This window comes from Procambarus clarkii, chromosome 5 (assembly GCF_040958095.1).
Source record: "Procambarus clarkii isolate CNS0578487 chromosome 5, FALCON_Pclarkii_2.0, whole genome shotgun sequence".
Lineage (NCBI taxonomy): Eukaryota > Metazoa > Arthropoda > Malacostraca > Decapoda > Cambaridae > Procambarus > Procambarus clarkii.
In genome coordinates, this window is record NC_091154.1 from 60,131,415 (window position 1) to 60,154,403 (window position 22,989).

At 48.8% G+C, this 22,989-nt stretch overlaps 1 protein-coding gene across 1 annotated transcript in view; it reads right to left on the bottom strand.

Annotated features, from left to right (window-relative positions):
* Positions 1 to 17,291: 17,291 nt before the first annotated feature.
* Positions 17,292 to 22,989, bottom strand: part of LOC138352299 (galactoside alpha-(1,2)-fucosyltransferase 1-like) — a 115,043-nt gene continuing 109,345 nt past the window's right edge. The window contains exon 5 of the mRNA XM_069304674.1: positions 17,292 to 17,317. Coding sequence (XP_069160775.1) covers positions 17,292 to 17,317 — 26 coding nt within the window. The remainder of the gene's footprint in view (positions 17,318 to 22,989) is intronic.

Here is a 22,989-nt window from a genome sequence, read left to right on the forward strand (position 1 = left end):
CCACTGTAGTCCAGGCAGGGCATCACATGGCTACTGTAGTCCAGGCGGGGCATCACATGGCTACTGTAGTCCAGGCAGGGCATCACATGGCTACTGAAGTCCAGGCGGGGCATAACATGGCTTCTGTAGTCCAAGTGGGGCATCACACGGCTACTGTAGTCCAGGCGGGGCATCACATGGCTACTGTAGTCCAGGCGGGGTATCACATGGCTACTGTAGTACAGGCGGAGCATCACATGGCTACTGTATTCCAGGCAGGGCATCACATGGCTACTGTAGTCCAGGCGGGGCATCATATGGCTACTGTAGTCCAGGCGGGGCATCACATGGCTACTGAAGTCCAGGCGGGGCATCACATGGCTACTGTAGTCCAGGCGGGGCATCACATGGCTACTGTAGTCCAGGCGGGGCATCACTTGGCTACTGAAGTCCAGGCGGGGCATCACATGGCTACTGTAGTCCAGGCGGAGCATCACATGGCTACTGTAGTCCAGGCGGAGCATCACATGGCTACTGTAGTCCAGGCGGGGCATCACATGGCTACTGTAGTCCAGGCGGGGCATCACATGGCTACTGTAGTACAGGCGGAGCATCACATGGCTACTGTATTCCAGGCAGGGCATCACATGGCTACTGTAGTCCAGGCGGGGCATCACATGGCCACTGTAGTCCAGGCAGGGCATCACATGGCTTCTGTAGTCCACGCGGGGCATCACATAGCTACTGTAGTCCAGGCGGGGCATTACATGCCTACTGTAGTCCAGGCGGGGCATCACATGGCTACTGTAGTCCAGGCAGGGCATCACATGGCTACTGTAGTCCAGGCGGGGCATCACATGGCTACTGTAGTCCAGGCAGGGCATCACATGGCTACTGTAGTCCAGGCGGGGCATCACATGGCTACTGTAGTCCAGGCTGAGCATCACATGGTTACTGTAGTCCAGGCGGAGCATCACATGGCTACTGTAGTCCAGGCGGGGCATCACATGGCTACTGTAGTCCAGGCAGGGCATCACATGGCTACTGTAGTCTAGGCAGGGCATCACATGGCTACTGTTGTCCAGGCGGGGCATCACATGGCTTCTGTAGTCCAAGTGGGGCATCACACGGCTACTATAGTCCAGGCGGGGCATCACATGGCTACTGTAGTCCAGGCGGGGAATGACATGGCTACTGAAGTCCTGGCGGGGCATCACATGGCTACTTTAGTCCAGGCGAGGCATCACATGGCTACTGAAGTCCAGGCGGGGCATCATATGGCTACTGTAGTCCAGGCGGGGCATCACATGGCTGTTGTAGTCCAGGCGGGGCATCATTTGGCGACTGTAGTCAAGGCGGGGCATCACATGGCTGCTGTAGTCCAGGCAGGGCATCAAATGGCTACTGTAGTCCAGGCAGGGCATCACATGGCTACTGTAGTCCAGGCGGGGCATCACATGGCTACTGTAGTCCAGGCAGGGCATCACATGGCTGCTGTAGTCCAGGCGGGGCATCACATGGCTACTGTAGTCCAGGCGGGGCATCACATGGCTACTGTAGTCCAGGCAGGGCATCATTTGGCGACTGTAGTCCAGGCAGGGCATCACGTGGCTACTGTAGTCCAGGCAGGGCATCACATGGCTGCTGTAGTCCAGGCGCGGCATCACATGGCTACTGTAGTCCAGGCGGGGCATCACATGGCTGCTGTAGTCCAGGCAGGGCATCACATGGCTACTGTAGTCCAGGCGGGGCATCATATGGCTACTGTAGTCCAGGCGGGGCATCATATGGCTACTTTAGTCCAGGCGGGGCATCACATGGCTACTGAAGTCCAGGCAGGGCATCACATGGCTGCTGTAGTCCAGGCGGGGCATCATATGGCTACTGAAGTCCAGGCGGGGCATCACATGGCCACTTTAGTCCAGGCGGGGCCTCACATGGCTACTGAAGTCCAGGCGGGGCATCATATGGCTGTTGTAGTCCAGGCGGGGCATCATATGGCTACTGTAGTCCAGGCGGGGCATCATATGGCTACTGTAGTCCAAGCGGGGCATCATATGGCTACTGTAGTCCAGGCGGGGCATCATATGGCTACTGTAGTCCAGGCGGGGCATCATATGGCTACTGCAGTCCAGGCGGGGCATCACACGGCTACTGTAGTCCAGGCGGGGCATCACATGGCTACTGTAGTCCAGGCGGGGCATGACATGGCTACTGAAGTCCAGGCTGGGCATCACATGGCTACTGTAGTCCAAGTGGGGCATCACACGGCTACTGTAGTCCAGGCGGGGCATCACATGGCTACTGTAGTTCAGGCGGGGAATGACATGGCTACTGAAGTCCAGGCGGGGCATCACATGGCTTCTTTAGTCCAGGCGGGGCATCACATGGCTACTGAAGTCCAGGCGGGGCATCATATGGCTACTGTAGTCCAGGCGGGGCATCATATGGCTACTGTAGTCCAGGCGGGGCATCATAAGGCTACTGTAGTCCAGGCGGGGCATCATATGGCTGCTGTAGTCCAGGCGGGGCATCATATGGCTACTGTAGTCCAGGCGGGGCATCACATGGCTGCTGTAGTCCAAGCGGGGCATCATATGGCTACTGTAGTCCAGGCGGGGCATCATATGGCTACTGTAGTCCAGGCCGGGCATCACATGGCTGCTGTAGTCCAGGCGGGGCATCACATGGCTACTGAAGTCCAGGCAGGGCATCACATGGCTACTATAGTCCAGGCGGGGCATCACATGGCTACTGAAGTCCAGGCGGGGCATCACATGGCTACTGAAGTCCAGGCAGGGCATCACATGGCTACTGCAGTCCAGGCGGGGCATCATATGGCTACTGTAGTCCAGGCGGGGCATCATATGGCTGCTGTAGTCCAGGCGGGGCATCATATGGCTACTGTAGTCCAGGCGGGGCATCATATGGCTACTGTAGTCCAGACGGGGCATCATATGGCTACTGTAGTCAAGGGAGGGCATCACATGGCTACTGAAGTCCAGGCAGGGCATCATATGGCTACTGTAGTCCAGACGGGGCATCACATGGCCACTGTAGTCCAGGCAGGGCATCACATGGCTACTGTAGTCCAGGCGGGGCATCACATGGCTACTGTAGTCCAGGCAGGGCATCACATGGCTACTGAAGTCCAGGCGGGGCATCACATGGCTTCTCTAGTCCAAGTGGGGCATCACACGGCTACTGTAGTCCAGGCGGGGCATCACATGGCTACTGTAGTCCAGGCGGGGTATCACATGGCTACTGTAGTACAGGCGGAGCATCACATGGCTACTGTATTCCAGGCAGGGCATCACATGGCTACTGTAGTCCAGGCGGGGCATCACATGGCTACTGTAGTCCAGGCGGGGCATCACATGGCTACTGAAGTCCAGGCGGGGCATCACATGGCTACTGTAGTCCAGGCGGGGCATCACATGGCTACTGTAGTCCAGGCGGGGCATCACATGGCTACTGAAGTCCAGGCGGGGCATCACATGGCTACTGTAGTACAGGCGGAGCATCACATGGCTACTGTATTCCAGGCAGGGCATCACATGGCTACTGTAGTCCAGGCGGGGCATCATATGGCTACTGTAGTCCAGGCGGAGCATCACATGGCTACTGTAGTCCAGGCGGAGCATCACATGGCTACTGTAGTCCAGGCGGGGCATCACATGGCTACTGTAGTCCAGGCGGGGCATCACATGGCTACTGTAGTACAGGCGGAGCATCACATGGCTACTGTATTCTAGGCAGGGCATCACATGGCTACTGTAGTCCAGGCGGGGCATCACATGGCCACTGTAGTCCAGGCAGGGCATCACATGGCTTCTGTAGTCCACGCGGGGCATCACATAGCTACTGTAGTCCAGGCGGGGAATCACATGGCTACTGTAGTCCAAGCGGGGCATCACATGGCTACTGTAGTCCAGGCAGGGCATCACATGGCTACTGTAGTCCAGGCGGTGGCATCACATGGCTACTGTAGTCCAGGCAGGGCATCACATGGCTACTGTAGTCCAGGCAGGGCATCACATGGCTACTGTAGTCTAGGCAGGGAATCACATGGCTACTGTTGTCCAGGCGGGGCATCACATGGCTTCTGTAGTCCAAGTGGGGCATCACACGGCTACTATAGTCCAGGCGGGGCATCACATGGCTACTTTAGTCCAGGCGGGGCATCACATGGCTACTGAAGTCCAGGCGGGGCATCATATGGCTACTGTAGTCCAGGCGGGGCATCACATGGCTGCTGTAGTCCAGGCGGGGCATCATTTGGCGACTGAAGTCCAGGCGGGGCATCACATGGCTGCTGTAGTCCAGGCAGGGCATCACATGGCTACTGAAGTCCAGGCAGGGCATCACATGGCTACTGTAGTCCAGGCGGGGCATCACATGGCTACTGTAGTCCAGGCAGGGCATCATTTGGCGACTGTAGTCCAGGCAGGGCATCACATGGCTACTGTAGTCCAGGCAGGGCATCACGTGGCTGCTGTAGTCCAGGCGGGGCATCACATGGCTACTGTAGTCCAGGCAGGGCATCATATGGCTGCTGTAGTCCAGGCAGGGCATCACATGGCTGCTGTAGTCCAGGCGGGGCATCATATGGCTATTGTAGTCCAGGCGGGGCATCATATGGCTACTTTAGTCAAGGCGGGGCATCATATGGCTACTGAAGTCCAGGCGGGGCATCACATGGCTACTTTAGTCCAGGCGGAGCATCACATGGCTACTGAAGTCCAGGCGGGGCATCATATGGCTGCTGTAGTCCAGGCGGGGCATCATATGGCTACTGTAATCCAGGCGGGGCATCATATGGCTACTGTAGTCCAGGCGGGGCATCATATGGCTACTGTAGTCCAGGCGGGGAATCATATGGCTACTGTAGTCCAGGCGGGGCATCATATGGCTACTGTAGTCTAGGCGGGGCATCATATGGCTACTGTAGTCCAGGCGGGGCATCATATGGCTACTGTAGTCCAGGCGGGGCATCACATGGCTGCTGTATTCCAGGCGGGGCATCATATGGCTACTGTAGTCCAGGCGGGGCATCATATGGCTACTGTAGTCCAGGCAGGGCATCACATGGCAGCTATAGTCCAGGAGGGGCATCACATGGCTACTAAAGTCCAGGCAGTGCATCACATGGCTACTATAGTCCAGGCGGGGCATCACATGGCTACTGAAGTCCAGGCGGGGCATCACATGGCTACTGAAGTCCAGGCAGGGCATCACATGGCTACTGTAGTCCAGGCGGGGCATCATATGGCTACTGTAGTCCAGGCGGGGCATCATATGGCTGCTGTAGTCCAGGCCGGGCATCATATGGCTACTGTAGTCCATGCGGGGCATCATATGGCTACTGTAGTCCAGACGGAGCATCATATGGCTACTGTAGTCCAGGGAGGGCATCACATGGCTACTGAAGTCCAGGCAGGGCATCATATGGCTACTGTAGTCCAGACGGGGCATCACATGGCCACTGTAGTCCAGGCAGGGCATCACATGGCTACTGTAGTCCAGGCGGGGCATCACATGGCTACTGTAGTCCAGGCGGGGCATCACATGGCTACTGAAGTCCAGGCAGGGCATCATATGGCTACTGTAGTCCAGGCAGGGCATCACATGGCTGCTGTAGTCCAGGCAGGGCATTACATGGCTGCTGTAGTCCAGGCAGGGCATCACATGGCTGCTGTAGTCCAGGCAGGGCATCACATCGCTGCTGTAGTCCAGGCAGGGCATCACATGGCTGCTGTAGTCCAGGCAGGGCATCACATGGCTGCTGTAGTCCAGGCAGGGCATCACATGGCTACTGTAGTCCAGGCAGGGCATCACATCGCTGCTGTAGTCCAGGCGGGGCATCACATGGCTACTGAAGTCCAGGCGGGGCATCACATGGCTACTGTAGTCCAGGCGGGGCATCACATGGCTACTGTAGTCCAGGCGGGGCATCACATGGCTACTGAAGTCCAGGCGGGGCATCACATGGCTACTGTAGTCCAGGCGGAGCATCACATGGCTACTGTAGTCCAGGCGGAGCATCACATGGCTACTGTAGTCCAGGCGGGGCATCACATGGCTACTGTAGTCCAGGCGGGGCATCACATGGCTACTGTATTCCAGGCGGAGCATCACATGGCTACTGTATTCCAGGCAGGGCATCACATGGCTACTGTAGTCCAGGCGGGGCATCACATGGCCACTGAGGTCCAGGCAGGGCATCACATGGCTACTGTAGTCCAGGCGGGGCATCACATAGCTACTGTAGTCCAGGCGGGGCATCACATGGCTACTGTAGTCCAGGCGGGGCATCACATGGCTACTGTAGTCCAGGCAGGGCATCACATGGCTACTGTAGTCCAGGCGGGGCATCACATGGCTACTGTAGTCCAGGCAGGGCATCACATGGCTACTGTAGTCCAGGCGGGGCATCACATGGCTACTGTAGTCCAGGCGGAGCATCACATGGTTACTGTAGTCCAGGCGTAGCATCACATGGCTACTGTAGTCCAGGCGGGGCATCACATGGCTACTGTAGTCCAGGCAGGGCATCACATGGCTACTGTAGTCTAGGCAGGGCATCACATGGCTACTGTTGTCCAGGCGGGGCATCACATGGCTTCTGTAGTCCAAGTGGGGCATCACACGGCTACTATAGTCCAGGCGGGGCATCACATGGCTACTGTAGTCCAGGCGGGGAATGACATGGCTACTGAAGTCCTGGCGGGGCATCACATGGCTACTTTAGTCCAGGCGGGGCATCACATGGCTACTGAAGTCCAGGCGGGGCATCATATGGCTACTGTAGTCCAGGCGGGGCATCACATGGCTGCTGTAGTCCAGGCGGGGCATCATTTGGCGACTGTAGTCCAGGCGGGGCATCACATGGCTGCTGTAGTCCAGGCAGGGCATCACATGGCTACTGTAGTCCAGGCAGGGCATCACATGGCTACTGTAGTCCAGGCGGGGCATCACATGGCTACTGTAGTCCAGGCAGGGCATCACATGGCTGCTGTAGTCCAGGCGGGGCATCACATGGCTACTGTAGTCCAGGCGGGGCATCACATGGCTACTGTAGTCCAGGCAGGGCATCATTTGGCGACTGTAGTCCAGGCAGGGCATCACATGGCTACTGTAGTCCAGGCAGGGCATCACATGGCTGCTGTAGTCCAGGCGCGGCATCACATGGCTACTGTAGTCCAGGCGTGGCATCACATGGCTGCTGTAGTCCAGGCAGGGCATCACATGGCTACTGTAGTCCAGGCGGGGCATCATATGGCTACTGTAGTCCAGGCGGGGCATCATATGGCTACTTTAGTCCAGGCGGGGCATCACATGGCTACTGAAGTCCAGGCAGGGCATCACATGGCTGCTGTAGTCCAGGCGGGGCATCATATGGCTACTGAAGTCCAGGCGGGGAATCACATGGCTACTTTAGTCCAGGCGGGGCATCACATGGCTACTGAAGTCCAGGCGGGGCATCATATGGCTGCTGTAGTCCAGGCGGGGCATCATATGGCTACTGTAGTCCAGGCGGGGCATCATATGGCTACTGTAGTCCAAGCGGGGCTTCATATGGCTACTGTAGTCCAGGCGGGGCATCATATGGCTACTGCAGTCCAGGCGGGGCATCATATGGCTACTGTAGTCCAGGCGGGGCATCATATGGCTGCTGTAGTCCAGGCGGGGCATCATATTGCTACTGTAGTCCAGGCGGGGCATCACATGGCTGCTGTAGTCCAGGCGGGGCATCATATGGCTACTGTAGTCCAGGCGGGGCATCATATGGCTACTGTAGTCCAGGCGGGGCATCATATGGCTGCTGTAGTCCAGGCGGGGCATCATATGGCTACTGTAGTCCAGGCGGGGCATCATATGGCTACTGTAGTCCAGGCGGGGCATCATATGGCTACTGTAGTCCAGGCAGGGCATCACATTGCTACTGAAGTCCAGGCAGGGCATCATAAGAACATACATAAGAAGAACATAAGAACAAAGGTAACTGCAGAAGGCCTATTGGCCCATACGAGGCAGCTCCTATTCTATAACCACCCAATCCCACTCATATACTTGTCCAACCCGTGCTTGAAACAATCGAGGGACCCCACCTCCACAATGTTACGCGGCAATTGGTTTCACAAATCAACAACCCTGTTACTGAACCAGTATTTACCCAAGTCTTTCCTAAATCTAAACTTATCCAATTTATATCCATTGTTTCGTGTTCTGTCCTGTGTTGATACTTTTAATACCCTATTAATATCCCCCCGGTTATGTCCATTCATCCACTTGTAAACCTCTATCATGTCACCCCTAACTCTTCGCCTTTCCAGTGAATGCAACTTAAGCTTTGTTAATCTTTCTTCATATGAAAGATTTCTAATTTGGGGAATTAACTTAGTCATCCTACGCTGGACACGTTCAAGTGAATTTATATCCATTCTATAATATGGCGACCAAAACTGAACTGCATAATCTAAATGGGGCCTAACTAGAGCAAGATATAGCTTGAGAACCACACCAGGTGTCTTGTTACTAACGCTGCGATTAATAAATCCAAGTGTCCGATTTGCCTTATTACGAACATTTATGCATTGATCCTTTTGTTTTAAATTCTTACTAATCATAACTCCCAGATCCCTTTCGCAATCCGACTTCGCAATCACAACACCATCTAGCTCGTATCTTGTAACTCTATCATCATTACCTAACCTCAGAACTTTACATTTATCAGCATTAAACTGCATCTGCCAATCCTTTGACCATTTCAAAACCCTATCTAGATCAACTTGAAGTGATAGTGAGTCCTCCTCCGAATTAATTTCCCTACCGATTTTCGTATCATCGGCAAATTTGCAAATGTTGCTACTCAAACCTGAATCTAAATCATTTATATATATTATAAACAACAGAGGTCCCAGGACAGAGCCTTGAGGCACTCCACTTACAACATTTTCCCAGTCTGACTTGATTCCATTTATACTAACTCTCTGTTTCCTTTGGTATAGCCATGCCCTAATCCAGCTTAATATAGCACCCCCAATACCATGAGACTCTATCTTTTTAATCAGTCTTTCATGTGGCACTGTATCAAAAGCTTTGCTAAAGTCAAGGTATACAACATCGCAATCCTTACCACTATCAACTGCCTCAACAATGCTAGAATAAAAAGATAACAAATTTGTTAAACATGAACGGCCATTTATAAAACCATGTTGCGACTCAATTATTAATTTATGTTTTTCAAGATGAAGACGAATTTTATTTGCTATTTTTTTTTTTTTTTTTTTTTTTTTTTTTTTTTTTTTTTTTGAGATATATACAAGAGTTGTTACATTCTTGTACAGCCACTAGTACGCGTAGCGTTTCGGGCAAGTCCTTAATCCTACGGTCCCTGGAATACGATCCCCTGCCGCGAAGAATCGTGAAACACATTATAGATTATATTATAGATTCGAGTAACTTTCCCACAATAGACGTTAGGCTAATTGGTCGATAGTTAGACGCAAGTGATCTATCTCCTTTCTTAAAAACTGGTATCACATTAGCAACTTTCCAAAACTCTGGCACTCTGCCTGACTCTATTGATTTATTAAATATGGTTGACAGTGGGTCACAAAGCTCCTCTTTGCATTCTTTAAGCACCCTGGCAAACACTTCATCCGGCCCTGGGGATTTGTTTGGTTTGAGTTTTACTATTTGTTTAAGAACATCCTCCCTGGTAACTGCTAAACTCGTCAACCTGTCCTCGTCCCCACCCACATAGACTTGTTCGGCTGAAGGCATATTGTTAAGTTCCTCTTTAGTAAATACAGATACAAAATATTTATTAAAAATACTACTCATCTCTTCATCACTATCTGTTATTTGACTTGTCTCAGTTTTTAATGGACCTATCCTTTCCCTAGTCTTAGTACGATATAACTGAAAAAACCCTTTAGGATTTGTCTTTGCTTGCCCTGCTATGCAAACTTCATAGTTTCTTTTTGCTTTCCTTATCTCTTTTTTAACATTTCTAACCAGTTGTACGAATTCCTGTTCTAAAGTGACCTCCCCATTTTTAATCCTTTTGTACCAAGCTCTCTTTTTACCTATAAGGTTCTTCAAATTCTTTGTTATCCACTTTGGGTCATTAGTATTCGATCTATTCAATTTGTATGGTATACTACGTTCCTGTGCTTTGTTTAGAATATTCTTAAATAAGTTATATATTGAATCCACATCGAAATCCCCATTTAAGTCACCTATCGCTGGGTTCATGTCTCGCTCCAAGACCGGCCCACACCCCATACCCAAGACTTTCCAATCAATTTGACCCATAAATTGTCATATGGCTACTGTAGTCCAGACGGGGCATCACATGGCCACTGTAGTCCAGGCAGGGCATCACATGGCTACTGTAGTCCAGGCGGGGCATCACATGGCTACTGTAGTCCAGGCAGGGCATCACATGGCTACTGTAGTCCAGGCAGGGCATCATATGGCTACTGTAGTCCAGACAGGGCATCACATGGCTGCTGTAGTCCAGGCGGGGCATCATATGGCTATTGTAGTCCAGGCGGGGCATCATATGGCTACTGTAGTCCAGGCGGGGCATCATATGGCTACTGTAGTACAGGCGGGGCATCATATGGCTACTGTAGTCCAGGCGGGGCATCATATGGCTACTGTAGTCCAGGCGGGGCATCATATGGCTACTGTAGTCCAGGCGGGGCATCATATGGCTGTAGTCCAGGCGGGGCATCATATGGCTACTGTAGTCCAGGCGGGGCATCACATGGCTGCTGTAGTCCAGGCGGGGCATCATATGGCTACTGTAGTCCAGGCAGGGCATCACATGGCTACTGAAGTCCAGGCAGGGCATCATATGGCTACTGTAGTCCAGGCAGGGCATCACATGGCTGCTGTAGTCCAGGCAGGGCATCACATGGCTGCTGTAGTCAAGGCAGGGCATCACATGGCTGCTGTAGTCCAGGCAGGGCATCACATCGCTGCTGTAGTCCAGGCGGGGCATCACATGGCTACTGTAGTCCAGGCGGAGCATCACATGGCTACTGTAGTCCAGGCGGGGCATCACATGGCTACTGTAGTCCAGGCGGGGCATCACATGGCTACTGTAGTACAGGCGGAGCATCACATGGCTACTGTATTCCAGGCAGGGCATCACATGGCTACTCTAGTCCAGGCGGGGCATCACATGGCTACTGTAGTCCAGGCGGGGCATCACATGGCTACTGTAGTCCAGGCGGGGCATCACATGGCTACTGAAGTCCAGGCGGGGCATCACATGGCTACTGTAGTCCAGGCGGAGCATCACATGGCTACTGTAGTCCAGGCGGAGCATCACATGGCTACTGTAGTCCAGGCGGGGCATCACATGGCTACTGTAGTCCAGGCGGGGCATCACATGGCTACTGTAGTACAGGCGGAGCATCACATGGCTACTGTATTCCAGGCAGGGCATCACATGGCTACTGTAGTCCAGGCGGGGCATCACATGGCTACTGTAGTCCAGGCGGGGCATCACATGGCTACTGAAGTCCAGGCGGGGCATCACATGGCAACTGTAGTCCAGGCGGGGCATCACATGGCTACTGTAGTCCAGGCGGGGCATCACATGGCTACTGAAGTCCAGGCGGGGCATCACATGGCTACTGTAGTCCAGGCGGAGCATCACATGGCTACTGTAGTCCAGGCGGAGCATCACATGGCTACTGTAGTCCAGGCGGGGCATCACATGGCTACTGAAGTCCAGGCGGGGCATCACATGGCTACTGTAGTCCAGGCGGGGCATCACATGGCTACTGAAGTCCAGGCAGGGCATCACATGGCTACTGAAGTCCAGGCGGGGCATCACATGGCTACTGTAGTCCAGGCAGGGCATCATATGGCTACTGTAGTCCAGACGGGGCATCACATGGCCACTGTAGTCCAGGCAGGGCATCATATGGCTACTGTAGTCCAGGCAGGGCATCACATGGCTACTGTAGTCCAGGCGGGGCATCACATGGCTACTGTAGTACAGGCGGAGCATCACATGGCTACTGTAGTCCAGGCGGAGCATCACATGGCTACTGTAGTCCAGGCGGGGCATCACATGGCTACTGTAGTACAGGCGGAGCATCACATGGCTACTGTAGTCCAGGCGGAGCATCACATGGCTACTGTAGTACAGGCGGAGCATCACATGGCTACTGTAGTCCAGGCAAAGCATCACATGGTTACTGTAGTCCAGGCGGAGCATCACATGGCTACTGTAGTCCAGGCGGGGCATCACATGGCTGCTGTAGTACAGGCGGGGCATCACATGGCTACTGTAGTCCAGGCGGGGCATCACATGGCTACTGTAGTCCAGGCAGGGCATAACATGGCTACTGTAGTCCAGACGGGGCATCACATGGCTACTGTAGTCCAGGCGGGGCATCACATGGCTACTGTAGTACAGGCGGAGCATCACATGGCTACTGTAGTCCAGACGGGGCATCACATGGCTACTGTAGTCCAGGCGGGGCATCACATGGCTACTGTAGTACAGGCGGAGCATCAAATGGCTACTGTAGTCCAGGCGGGGCATCACATGGCTACTGTAGTACAGGCGGGGCATCACATGGCTACTCTAGGCCAGGCGGGGCATCACATGGCTACTGTAGTACAGGCGTGGCATCACATGGCTGCTGTAGTCCAGGCGGGGCATCACATGGCTACTGTAGTCCAGGCGGGGCATCACATGGCTACTGTAGGCCAGGCGGGGCATCACATGTCTACTGTAGTCCAGGCGGGGCATCACATTTCAATTTCACATCACATCAAATTTTATAGTAAATATAAATTTTACTATAAATCCAGAAAAACGGCCAGCCTACTCATGAGAAACTCTCCAGACACTAAGCAGAACGCTTTAAAAGAGACCAACGTCGTCTATGCCTTCAAATGCCCTCTTGGGGACTGTAAGCCTAAAAAAAACTCAGTATATAGGCAAGACGACAACAACATCTCTTTCCAGGCGTTTAACGATGCATAAGCAACAGGGCTCCATTAAGGAACATATAATCTCTTCCCACAAACGAACCATCACCAGAGAAATCTTAGCAAACAACACAGAAATTATCGATAGATACAGCGATAGCAGGCGGCTTGACGTCTGCGAGGCACTACACATCAAGAAGTCAACACCAGCAATCAACAGCCAATTAATGCACAACTATATTCTACCCACTTCAAGACTCCATTCCAATATAGAAGCATCACGAAATAAGGGCCAATAAAAATAGGCCTTCTGCAGTTACCTACCTTTAATACCCATTGTTTCGTGTTCTGTCTTGTGTAAAAAGTTTATTTTCACCTTATCCAAAACTATTGTAACATGTCACCTCAGCCAAATATAGGTATAAAAAACTCGAAGATGTTTAAGCTCTATTCAGTTAAAGTTTTAAAGTTGTGTGTGTGTGTGTGTAAACTAAAGTCTTTGAAAATGTATTAAGTTTTACGAAACGCGCACAAGTGTCGCGTCAGACTAGAAATAAAAATGAATTTTGGAGAATTGATTTTTGAATTACCATCAACAGTAAAAAGAAACGTAAGAATGATCGAGAAAATTCGTGTTAGAATTATTAATCTTACTTTTTCGGTCATATTTAATAATATATGTCTGCAGGAAAGACTGCTACCAAAATATATTAATATATATAAATATATATATATATATATATATATATATATATATATATATATATATATATATATATATATATATATATATATATATATATATATATATATATATATATATATATATATATATATAGCCTCGGAGAAGAAAATAAAAAGTATTCAGAGGAGACCTTGTGGTTTCTCACTGAACACTAATATTATCTTCTCCTACCATCTCTATTCTTTTGTATGTACACATATATGTTTGCTTTATTTGAACTTTGTTACAAAAAAGGAGTTACATATAGGTTACAAAGATGGTTATCATAGGTTGTCGAGTTCCTGCAGCTCCTCAGATGGCGGGCAGGAACCCTGGATGCAGTGCACATTTCCCCTCTGTAACGCCACGCTGAGGCGCTGGAAAAGAAAGCTTGCAGCTCTAGGGTCCCTTGTTGTTTCAATGAGCCTAGAACCCAGTTCCTTCAAAAAACTGGTAGCACTTTTACCCCAGGCGCCGAGTGTCTCAGTAGCAATGGGGACAAAATTGTAGTGGTGATCCAGTTCTCTATACTTACGGGATTTGGCTGCTTCCCTGTGGGTGGCAGCGCCACCTGGTTGTGCAACACTGAGGTCAATGTAGGTGTTAGCCAGGGTTGATACGCTCGTGTAGTCCCATACCAACTGCTTGCCATTCTTCCAGGGGTTCACTGTGATACCATCCGGGCGACCAATAAGAGCATCAGAGTTACGAGGCGTTAGGTAACGGGGCTCTCTCTCAGCTGAGCATCCAGCTGTGGTGAGGCTCCTCTTGATGATGTCGTTAACTTCACTGTGCCTCGAGTGCCATCCCCCTGTGCTTTGGCAGAGTAGGCCATGGTGGCCGTATCTGTCAGCCACCACCTCGCCGCAAATACACCTATATCTGGTGTGGATTGGGGCAGCAAGGCGGAGGGCCACAGCAATTCGGAGGGCTTGTGGTGTGAGACGCGTGCCAGTTGCCGACATTGGGGTTGCTAACAGGAAATCCCCTGCATATGGTGCTGCTACTGCTGTGAGGAGAGCAATGTCGTGTTGTGTTGTTGCAGCACCCAGGCACTCTGCAGCAACTTGGTCTACAATGGGGCCATCCCAGCTGGATTGCTTGTGGGCTTTTGGGGATGGTGGTTGAGGTGATGGGCCTGCACGAGAGGCCCACTCTGTGGCACAGCGTGTAAAATTGGGATCATGTACACCTGCCAGCTGATGTAAGTGGGCAGGTAGAATTTCCTTCACAAGGTTGTCGGATGCTGATAAGGAGGACAGGAAGGCTGGAACAGTGATTTGCGTTGCTGTTCGAACTCCGAGGCCCCCAAGTCTCACGGGAAGAGAGGCTTGTTTCCACTGTAGGTCATCAAGAGAGAGGTTAAGGGCTTTTTCTAGCATTGATTTCAGTAACCGGTCATACTCACTTAGTTTTTGGCTACTGTAAGATGGTGAACACCTCAAAAAGTAGGATAAGCTGGGGAGGGACAGACATCTGGTGATGAGGTAGAGTACATCATGAGCATCAATATCCTCAATCCTCCCATCCATCCTCTTAAGGTCGGCGATTTTCTTATCAAGGACCTCGTCAATGGCTTTCAACCTCAGGGGAGCTCCTAGGAGTGTGCTGTCTTCAGGTTTAGTTTCATGGATATTTGGCAGAAGACACTCTATTCTCTCTACGATGCCCTGGTTGGAACATATTATTTCACATTTAGAAGGGTTCAGGGTGAGGCCTAAAACTGCACCTTGCTCCTGGATTTTTCTGATGTCCTCCAGGAGGGAGTCTTGGGAACCAGCTAGGGTACCATCATCCAAGAACCAGATGTTAAGCTCGCTGGACAGGACCTCTGTGACTTGTTTGATGACTAAGCAGTAAAGGAGAGGAGTAAGGGGGTCACCCTGTTAGACGCCTTCCCGCGAGTCAATTTCATGCTGGCCAAAAAGTAGCTTAAGATCCATACTGAAGCATTAATGTACAAAAGGGTAGAGGGAAGGGAAATGACTATGAACCGCACGGAGTACAGCATCCCTTCGCACCAAATTGAAGGTATTTTTGAAATCTAGCTTGATAAGGGCCTTTTCGTCTGTGATGTTGGCGATGAAGGCTCGAGCTGCATGGGCTGCCGCCTCACACCCTTGTGGAATGCCAAACCCGAGCTGTTTTGACTTATATATATATATATATATATATATATATATATATATATATATATATATATATATATATATATATATATATATATATATATATATATATATATATATATATATATATATATATATATATGTCGTACCTAGTAGCCAGAACGCACTTCTCAGCCTACTATGCAAGGCCCGATTTGCCTAATAAGCCAAGTTTTTCATGAATTAATGTTTTTTCGACTACCTAACCTGACCTAACCTAACTTTTTCTGCTACCTAACCGAACCTAACCTATAAAGATAGGTTAGGTTAGGTTAGGTAGGGTTGGTTAGGTTCGGTCATATATCTTCGTTAATTTTAACTCTAATAAAAAAAAATTGACCTCATACATAATGAAATTGGTGGCTTTATCATTTCATAAGAAAAAAATTTGAGAAAATATATTAATTCAGGAAAACTTGGCTTATTAGGCAAATCGGGGCCTTGCATAGTAGGCTGAGAAGTGCGTTCTGGCTATTAGGTACGACATATATATGTTGTACCTAGTAGCCAGAATGCACTTCTCAGCCTACTATGAAAGGCCCGATTTGCCTAATAAGCCAAGTTTTCATGAATTAATTGTTTTTTCGACTACCTAACCAATCTAACCTCACCTAACCTAACTTTTTCGGCTACCTAACTTAACCTATAAAGATAGGTTAGGTTAGGTTAGGTAGGGTTGGTTAGGTTCGGTCATATATCAACGTTAATTTAACTGCAATAAAAAAAATTGACTTCATACATAATGAAATGGGTAGCTTTATCATTTCATAAGAAAAAAAAAATAGAGAAAATATATTAATTCAGGAAAACTTGACTTATTAGGCAAATCGGGCCTTGCATAGTAGGCCGAGAAGTGCGTTCTGGCTACTAGGTACGACTATATATATATATATATATATATATATATATATATATATATATATATATATATATATATATATATATATATATATATATATATATATAAGTCAAAACAGCTCGGGTTTGGCATTTCCACAAGGGTGTGAGGCGGCAGCCCATGCAGCTCGAGCCTTCATCGCCAACATCACAGACGAAAAGGCCCTTATCAAGCTAGATTTCAAAAATGCCTTCAATTTGGTGCGAAGGGATGCTGTAAAACTCACACCCCAGAAGTGACTCGAACCCATACTCCCAGGAGCAACGCACTGGTATGTACAAGACGCCTTATCCACTTGACCATCACGACCGGACATAATGAGGTGATAGCCGAGGCTATTTGAACCTACCCCACCGCCGGCAACTCGGATAGTAATCTTGGGCATAGCATTTTACCAAATCACCTCATTCTTTGGGGCACACGTGAAGGAATATATATATATATATATATATATACTATATATATATATATATATATATATATATATATATATATATATTATATATATATATATATATATCTCCTGCCCGAAACGCTTTGCGTAATAGTGTTTTTAGGCATTGTATGTACTAGCTCTATCTATAAAGCCAACAAACTTTGTAAAATCTCTTATGTATGTACCGTTACCTAAATAAAAATTAGTATTATTATTATTATTATTATTATTATTATTATTATATACTATATATATATATATATATATATATATATAGTATTATATATATATATATATATATATATATATATATATATATATATATATATATATATATATATAACTGAAAAACTCACACCCCAAGAAGAGACTGGAACGCATACTGCCAAAAGCAATGCACCTGATGTACAGGATCCCTTAACCACTCGACCAACAACGACCGGACAAAAGAGGATGGTAGCCGAGGCTAATTCCCCATCTAATTGATGGGGAATTAGAACGCACTTCTCAGCCGACTATGCAAGGCCCGATTTGCCTAATAAGCCAAGTTTTCATGAATGGTAGGTACCCCTCTCTAGGTTATCAATAAGGTGTACAGAGTGACTTAAAATAATTAATTTTAAGTAGGTCTAATATCTCAGATATACAGCTCCGGGTGGCTCACTCTGGGAACAAGTTTTGTACCCAGATGCTTCACAAGACCAGGTGACCGCTCACACCCATCACCACCAACTTTCCCACGCCTCACACTGTCCCAAGACACTCCGCTCCCCGTATACACCACACACACACACACACACACACACACACACGCACACACCACATACACACACACACAGTTGGTGGTGATGGGTGAGAGCGGTCACCTGGTCTTGTGTAGCATCTGGGTACAAAAACTTGTTCCCAGAGTGAGAACATGAAGTGAACAGAGTGAGAATGGAAGCGCCCTAAGGAATGAGTGACCACAGTGTATTGAACTTTGAGTACCTGGTAGAGCTAGGGACTTATCCCCCCAAAAAGAACTAGGAATCAAAAGGGCTGGCATACCGAAAGAGAAAATTATGAACAGATGAGAAGTTTCCTAAGTGAAATACCTTGGGTCGGACACAGACCTCAGAGATAAGTCCTGTACAGGGGTATGATGGACTATGTTACCCAAAAGTGTCAGGAGCAGGTAAACAGGTGTTAGAATTTTTTTCTTTGACAGGGTTATCAAAAGAATTAAGTCCTATTGATGTCACTTTAATCGTAACTACCTCAAGGAGGCCAGGACCTTAAAACAGCAAGAGATGCCAGTGCAGATATTTAATCTTAAAGCCTAAGATCATAGGACCGCGGGAGCAAACCGCCAGGCGAAACCACTCGGGTAAACACCTGTCACTTAGGTCGCTGGCTCCTCCTAGTTGACAACTAATAAAGGGTAGCCGACGGATTCTCACTTTCTTATTTATAGAAGTGTGGGTGCTGTGCAATGGACTCGAGCTTTTAGATACAGACTTAATATGAACATAAGCAGGCAAAGCGTTGCAGAACATGAAATGTGGTGCAGTAATATTGGAAGGTTTGACGTAAACGACCGTTTTCTATAACAAAACAATTTATTCACAAAAACAAAACTCTAAAACTACTACACAGTGAATTTACGTTACTTTACTGTCACTCCAGTGGCACATTAAAGTACAGCTAATCAACAGCCTGATGGACCCACGGTATATCCTTATCCCGTCGTCGCTGACTGAACAATGACACTAACTGAACAAAGTGGTGCCCACTGGTGACGCAAGCTTGCAATCAATATTGTCACGGCTTCACGGTGACCAATACTATAATCACAAAAACTTGAACTGGCGCTCGCTGCCCTCAACGAGGTACCAAGTAACAAGAGCGGTTAATCCAAGAATGAATAACCCGTTATAAAAATCTTACGTTAACACTTGTCTCTCAGGACAATCAAAAACAAAAGTTACTCTAATTGAATTTAAACAATTACGTTAACACACACGTGTCTCAACGACACTTAAATGGCATCAATAACTCGTACATCAATTAATTACATCAACTTGAAAGTCAAGCATTCGGTGAGTAATTCCCAATTAATTACTGAATACAACAGCCTATTAATTCAGACGAGTATTGATAAAGCCTACTGTCTCTCAACTGACAGTTCACTTCCGGTCTTACGACAAGATTACCTTAACGAGGGTAGACTACTGTACCACACAATGTTACACACTCCGTGTAAACAACAACATCAACACCTGGTGAATTCACTAAGTGGCGGTTACTAATTCTCTTTAATTAGCTACGAGTGCTTAATCACTGTCCGCAGACAGAGCTGATCAGTCCAACGAATTACAGCAGCTTAATTACAGCGCAATTGACTCCGATCATAACAGACCGTCAATCCCTTTACGTTAATCACTCAATCAACGACAGCTCGTTAAATCGTTAACACTACGTTAGTCTTCACTTGACAATTCCTCCACTGCGTGAACTTCACTGTGACTGTTGCCTTTACACGTCTCTACGTTAATCACAACATGTTCAACGAACAAGTGACCTCGTTAAGTAAATCGTGACCCCCGGTGACGTTAACTGACTTTAATTCTCACGGAATCCTTCACAGTACACAACGCCTTCCACCAAGGTCAAACTTGTCTACGGTTTACACACGGTACAACACAGTACATCACAGTACAACACAGTACATCCTTGCCACTCACGGCAAAACTTGTAAATGACTTCCCCCAGTAAATTATCCACCAATAATTCACACTTTACCACAACACAACAGTAAAATATGTAACCAAGGGAAATCTCCCTGTTACCACTTTTCACTGCTGAAAAAGGGAATCAAATTACAGCGAATACATACACGGCACATAGAAAAATAGAAGCAAATAACTCACTTTACTCTACCTCTGAATGTGTCACTAGGTGTCTTCACACACGTCAAAAATCACAGTTGGGCCCAACCAACTTTATGGCGACAAACAGGGTAGACTCACACGTCTCCAATTCCCATTCACCTCCCCAGGTGGTCCCAGGGACAAGGACAGACGGAACACTGGGGGCGAACCCAGCTTCAGAGTTTTATTACCCAAACGGAAACAGTGTACTTACATCAAACATGCGGGCCCGCAACCTTCTCTTTCACTCATACACGTCAATCACACTCCCACTGCTGCTGCTGGATGATGACGTAGGCGTCCTCACTTCCTACACGTGGTCAGGTGGAGCACAGGGTCCTAGACCACGGGGTTAGCACCACACACACAGAGACCAGGATGGCGCAGACACACCGGCTCAGGCAGGCCAGGGTGCGCACAACAGCAGGGATGTGGTACCACGCCCCTTCCACTTGACACGGTACCCCAGGATACGACGGTACACGGTGTTACACGGTACACGAGACCCGAGACGGAGTCCTTCACTGTTCCTCAGAATTAGAACTTTAAGGTTTCTCTCATAACACTGAAACCCTCTCTAGCACGTCTCCCAGCAGTATCTTCAAGCACAGATACGATAGACGGCTGATGTCTTTTTTGTAGCCCGATAATTAACGCCTCACTCAGTCCAGTTCCTCTAAGATGGCGTCCCACAATTACGCGGCTAGATGACAAGTTCACACGGTTCGATACAAGCCCCTTTCCGATTACCGGATTCTTACGCACAGCACACGGAAAGATAGCAAGAAGAATGGGGTGACTTGAGTAACGTTGCAGGCGGTATTTCCCGATGCTTGGCCTAGCACGGGAAATGCGTCCACCCCAAGCAGCGTCCTAGGTAAGAATGTCTTTTCCCGCCAACTCTATGCCTGGGGTACCATGCGGTACCCCTCAGCATCTTGGCCAATCACGGTTCAGCATTTCTGAGGCCCAGGAGCCTTAGCCAATGCCGCACCTGCCCCATGACGCTACCCCCTCTCTCACGAGGTGGACACGTGATAGGGGGGGGGGGTGGTCTACGGCCGTTAACCCCCCATACCTCCCTCTCTACACTTGACTTGTACAAAATTTCCCTGAAATCAACTCCCTCCTGTAATTTCCTTCACAGACCTGATACAGCGATCAGAATGACATCAATGGCTAGCAAATGTCATGGGCTGTCCAACGACACCCAACACGACTGTGGAAAAGTTATATTCAGAAAGTTGAATCACGGTGCACATCACTGGTGCACTATGCAATTTCGTACTTAATTAAGTGCACGAGAGAGCAGGGAAAATATGTTCCCTGACAACAGGTTCATCCCGGCCCAAAGGGAAAAATCCGAGAAGCAACAGAAGAATCCATGGTATAATAGGGCATGTATGGAAGCGAAGAAACTGAACAAAAGGCGTGGAGGAACTTCTGGAATAACAGAACACCAGAAAGCAGAGAGAGATACCAGAGAACCAGGAATGAGTACGTCAGGGTGAGAAGAGAAGCAGAGAAAAGTTTTGAAAATGATATAGCAAACAAAGCCAAGACCGAACCAAAGCTACTCCACAGTCACATCAGAAGGAAAACAACAGTGAAAGAACAGGTATTGAAACTTCGAACAGGCGAGGACAGGTATACAGAGAATGACAGAGAGGTGTGTGAAGAACTCAACAAGAGGTTCCAGGAGGTCTTCACAATAGAACAAGGTGAGGTCACTGTGCTAGGAGAAAGGGAGGTAAACCAGGCGGCCTTGGAAGAGTTCGAAATTACGAGAGAGGAGGTCAAGAGACACCTGCTGGATCTGGATGTTAGAAAGGCTGTTAGTCCAGATGGGATTTCACCATGGATACTGAAAGAGTGTGCAGAGGCACTTTGCTTGCCACTCTCAATAGTGTATAGTAAGTCACTGGAGACGGGAGACCTACCAGAAATATGGAAGACGGCGAATGTGGTCCCAATATACAAAAAGGGCGACAGGCAAGAGGCACTGAACTACAGGCCAGTGTCCTTGACTTGTATACCATGCAAGGTGATGGAGAAGATCGTAAGAAAAAACCTGGTAACACATCTGGAGAGAAGAGACTTCGTGACAAATCGCCAACATGGGTTCAGGGAGGGTAAATCTTGCCTTACAGGCTTGATAGAATTCTACGATCAGGTGACAAAGATTAAGCAAGAAAGAGAGGGCTGGGCGGACTGCATTTTCTTGGATTGTCGGAAAGCATTTGACACAGTACCGCATAAGAGGCTGGTACATAAGCTGGAAAGACAGGCAGGTGTAGCTGGTAAGGTGCTCCAGTGGATAAGGGAGTATCTAAGCAATAGGAAGCAGAGAGTTACGGTGAGGGGTGAGACCTCCGATTGGCGTGAAGTCACCAGTGGAGACCCACAGGGCTCTGTACTCGGTCCTATCTTGTTTCTGATATATGTAAATGATTTCCCAGAGGGTATCGATTCATTTCTCTCAATGTTTGCAGACGATGCTAAAATTATGAGAAGGATTAAAACAGAAGAGGACTGTTTGAGGCTTCAAGAAGACCTAGACAAGCTGAAGGAATGGTCGAACAAATGGTTGTTAGAGTTTAACCCAACCAAATGTAATGTAATGAAGATAGGTGTAGGGAGCAGGAGACCAGATACAAGGTATCATCTGGGAGAGGAAATTCTTCAGGAGTCAGAGAAGGAAAAAGACTTGGGGGTTGATATCACGCCAGACCTGTCTCCTGCAGCACATATCAAGCGGATAACATCAGCGGCATATGCCGGGCTGGCCAACATACGAACGGCATTCAGAAACTTGTGTAAAGAATCATTCAGAACTTTGTATACCACATATGTCAGGCCAATCCTGGAGTATGCAGCCCCAGCATGGAGTCCATATCTAGTCAAGG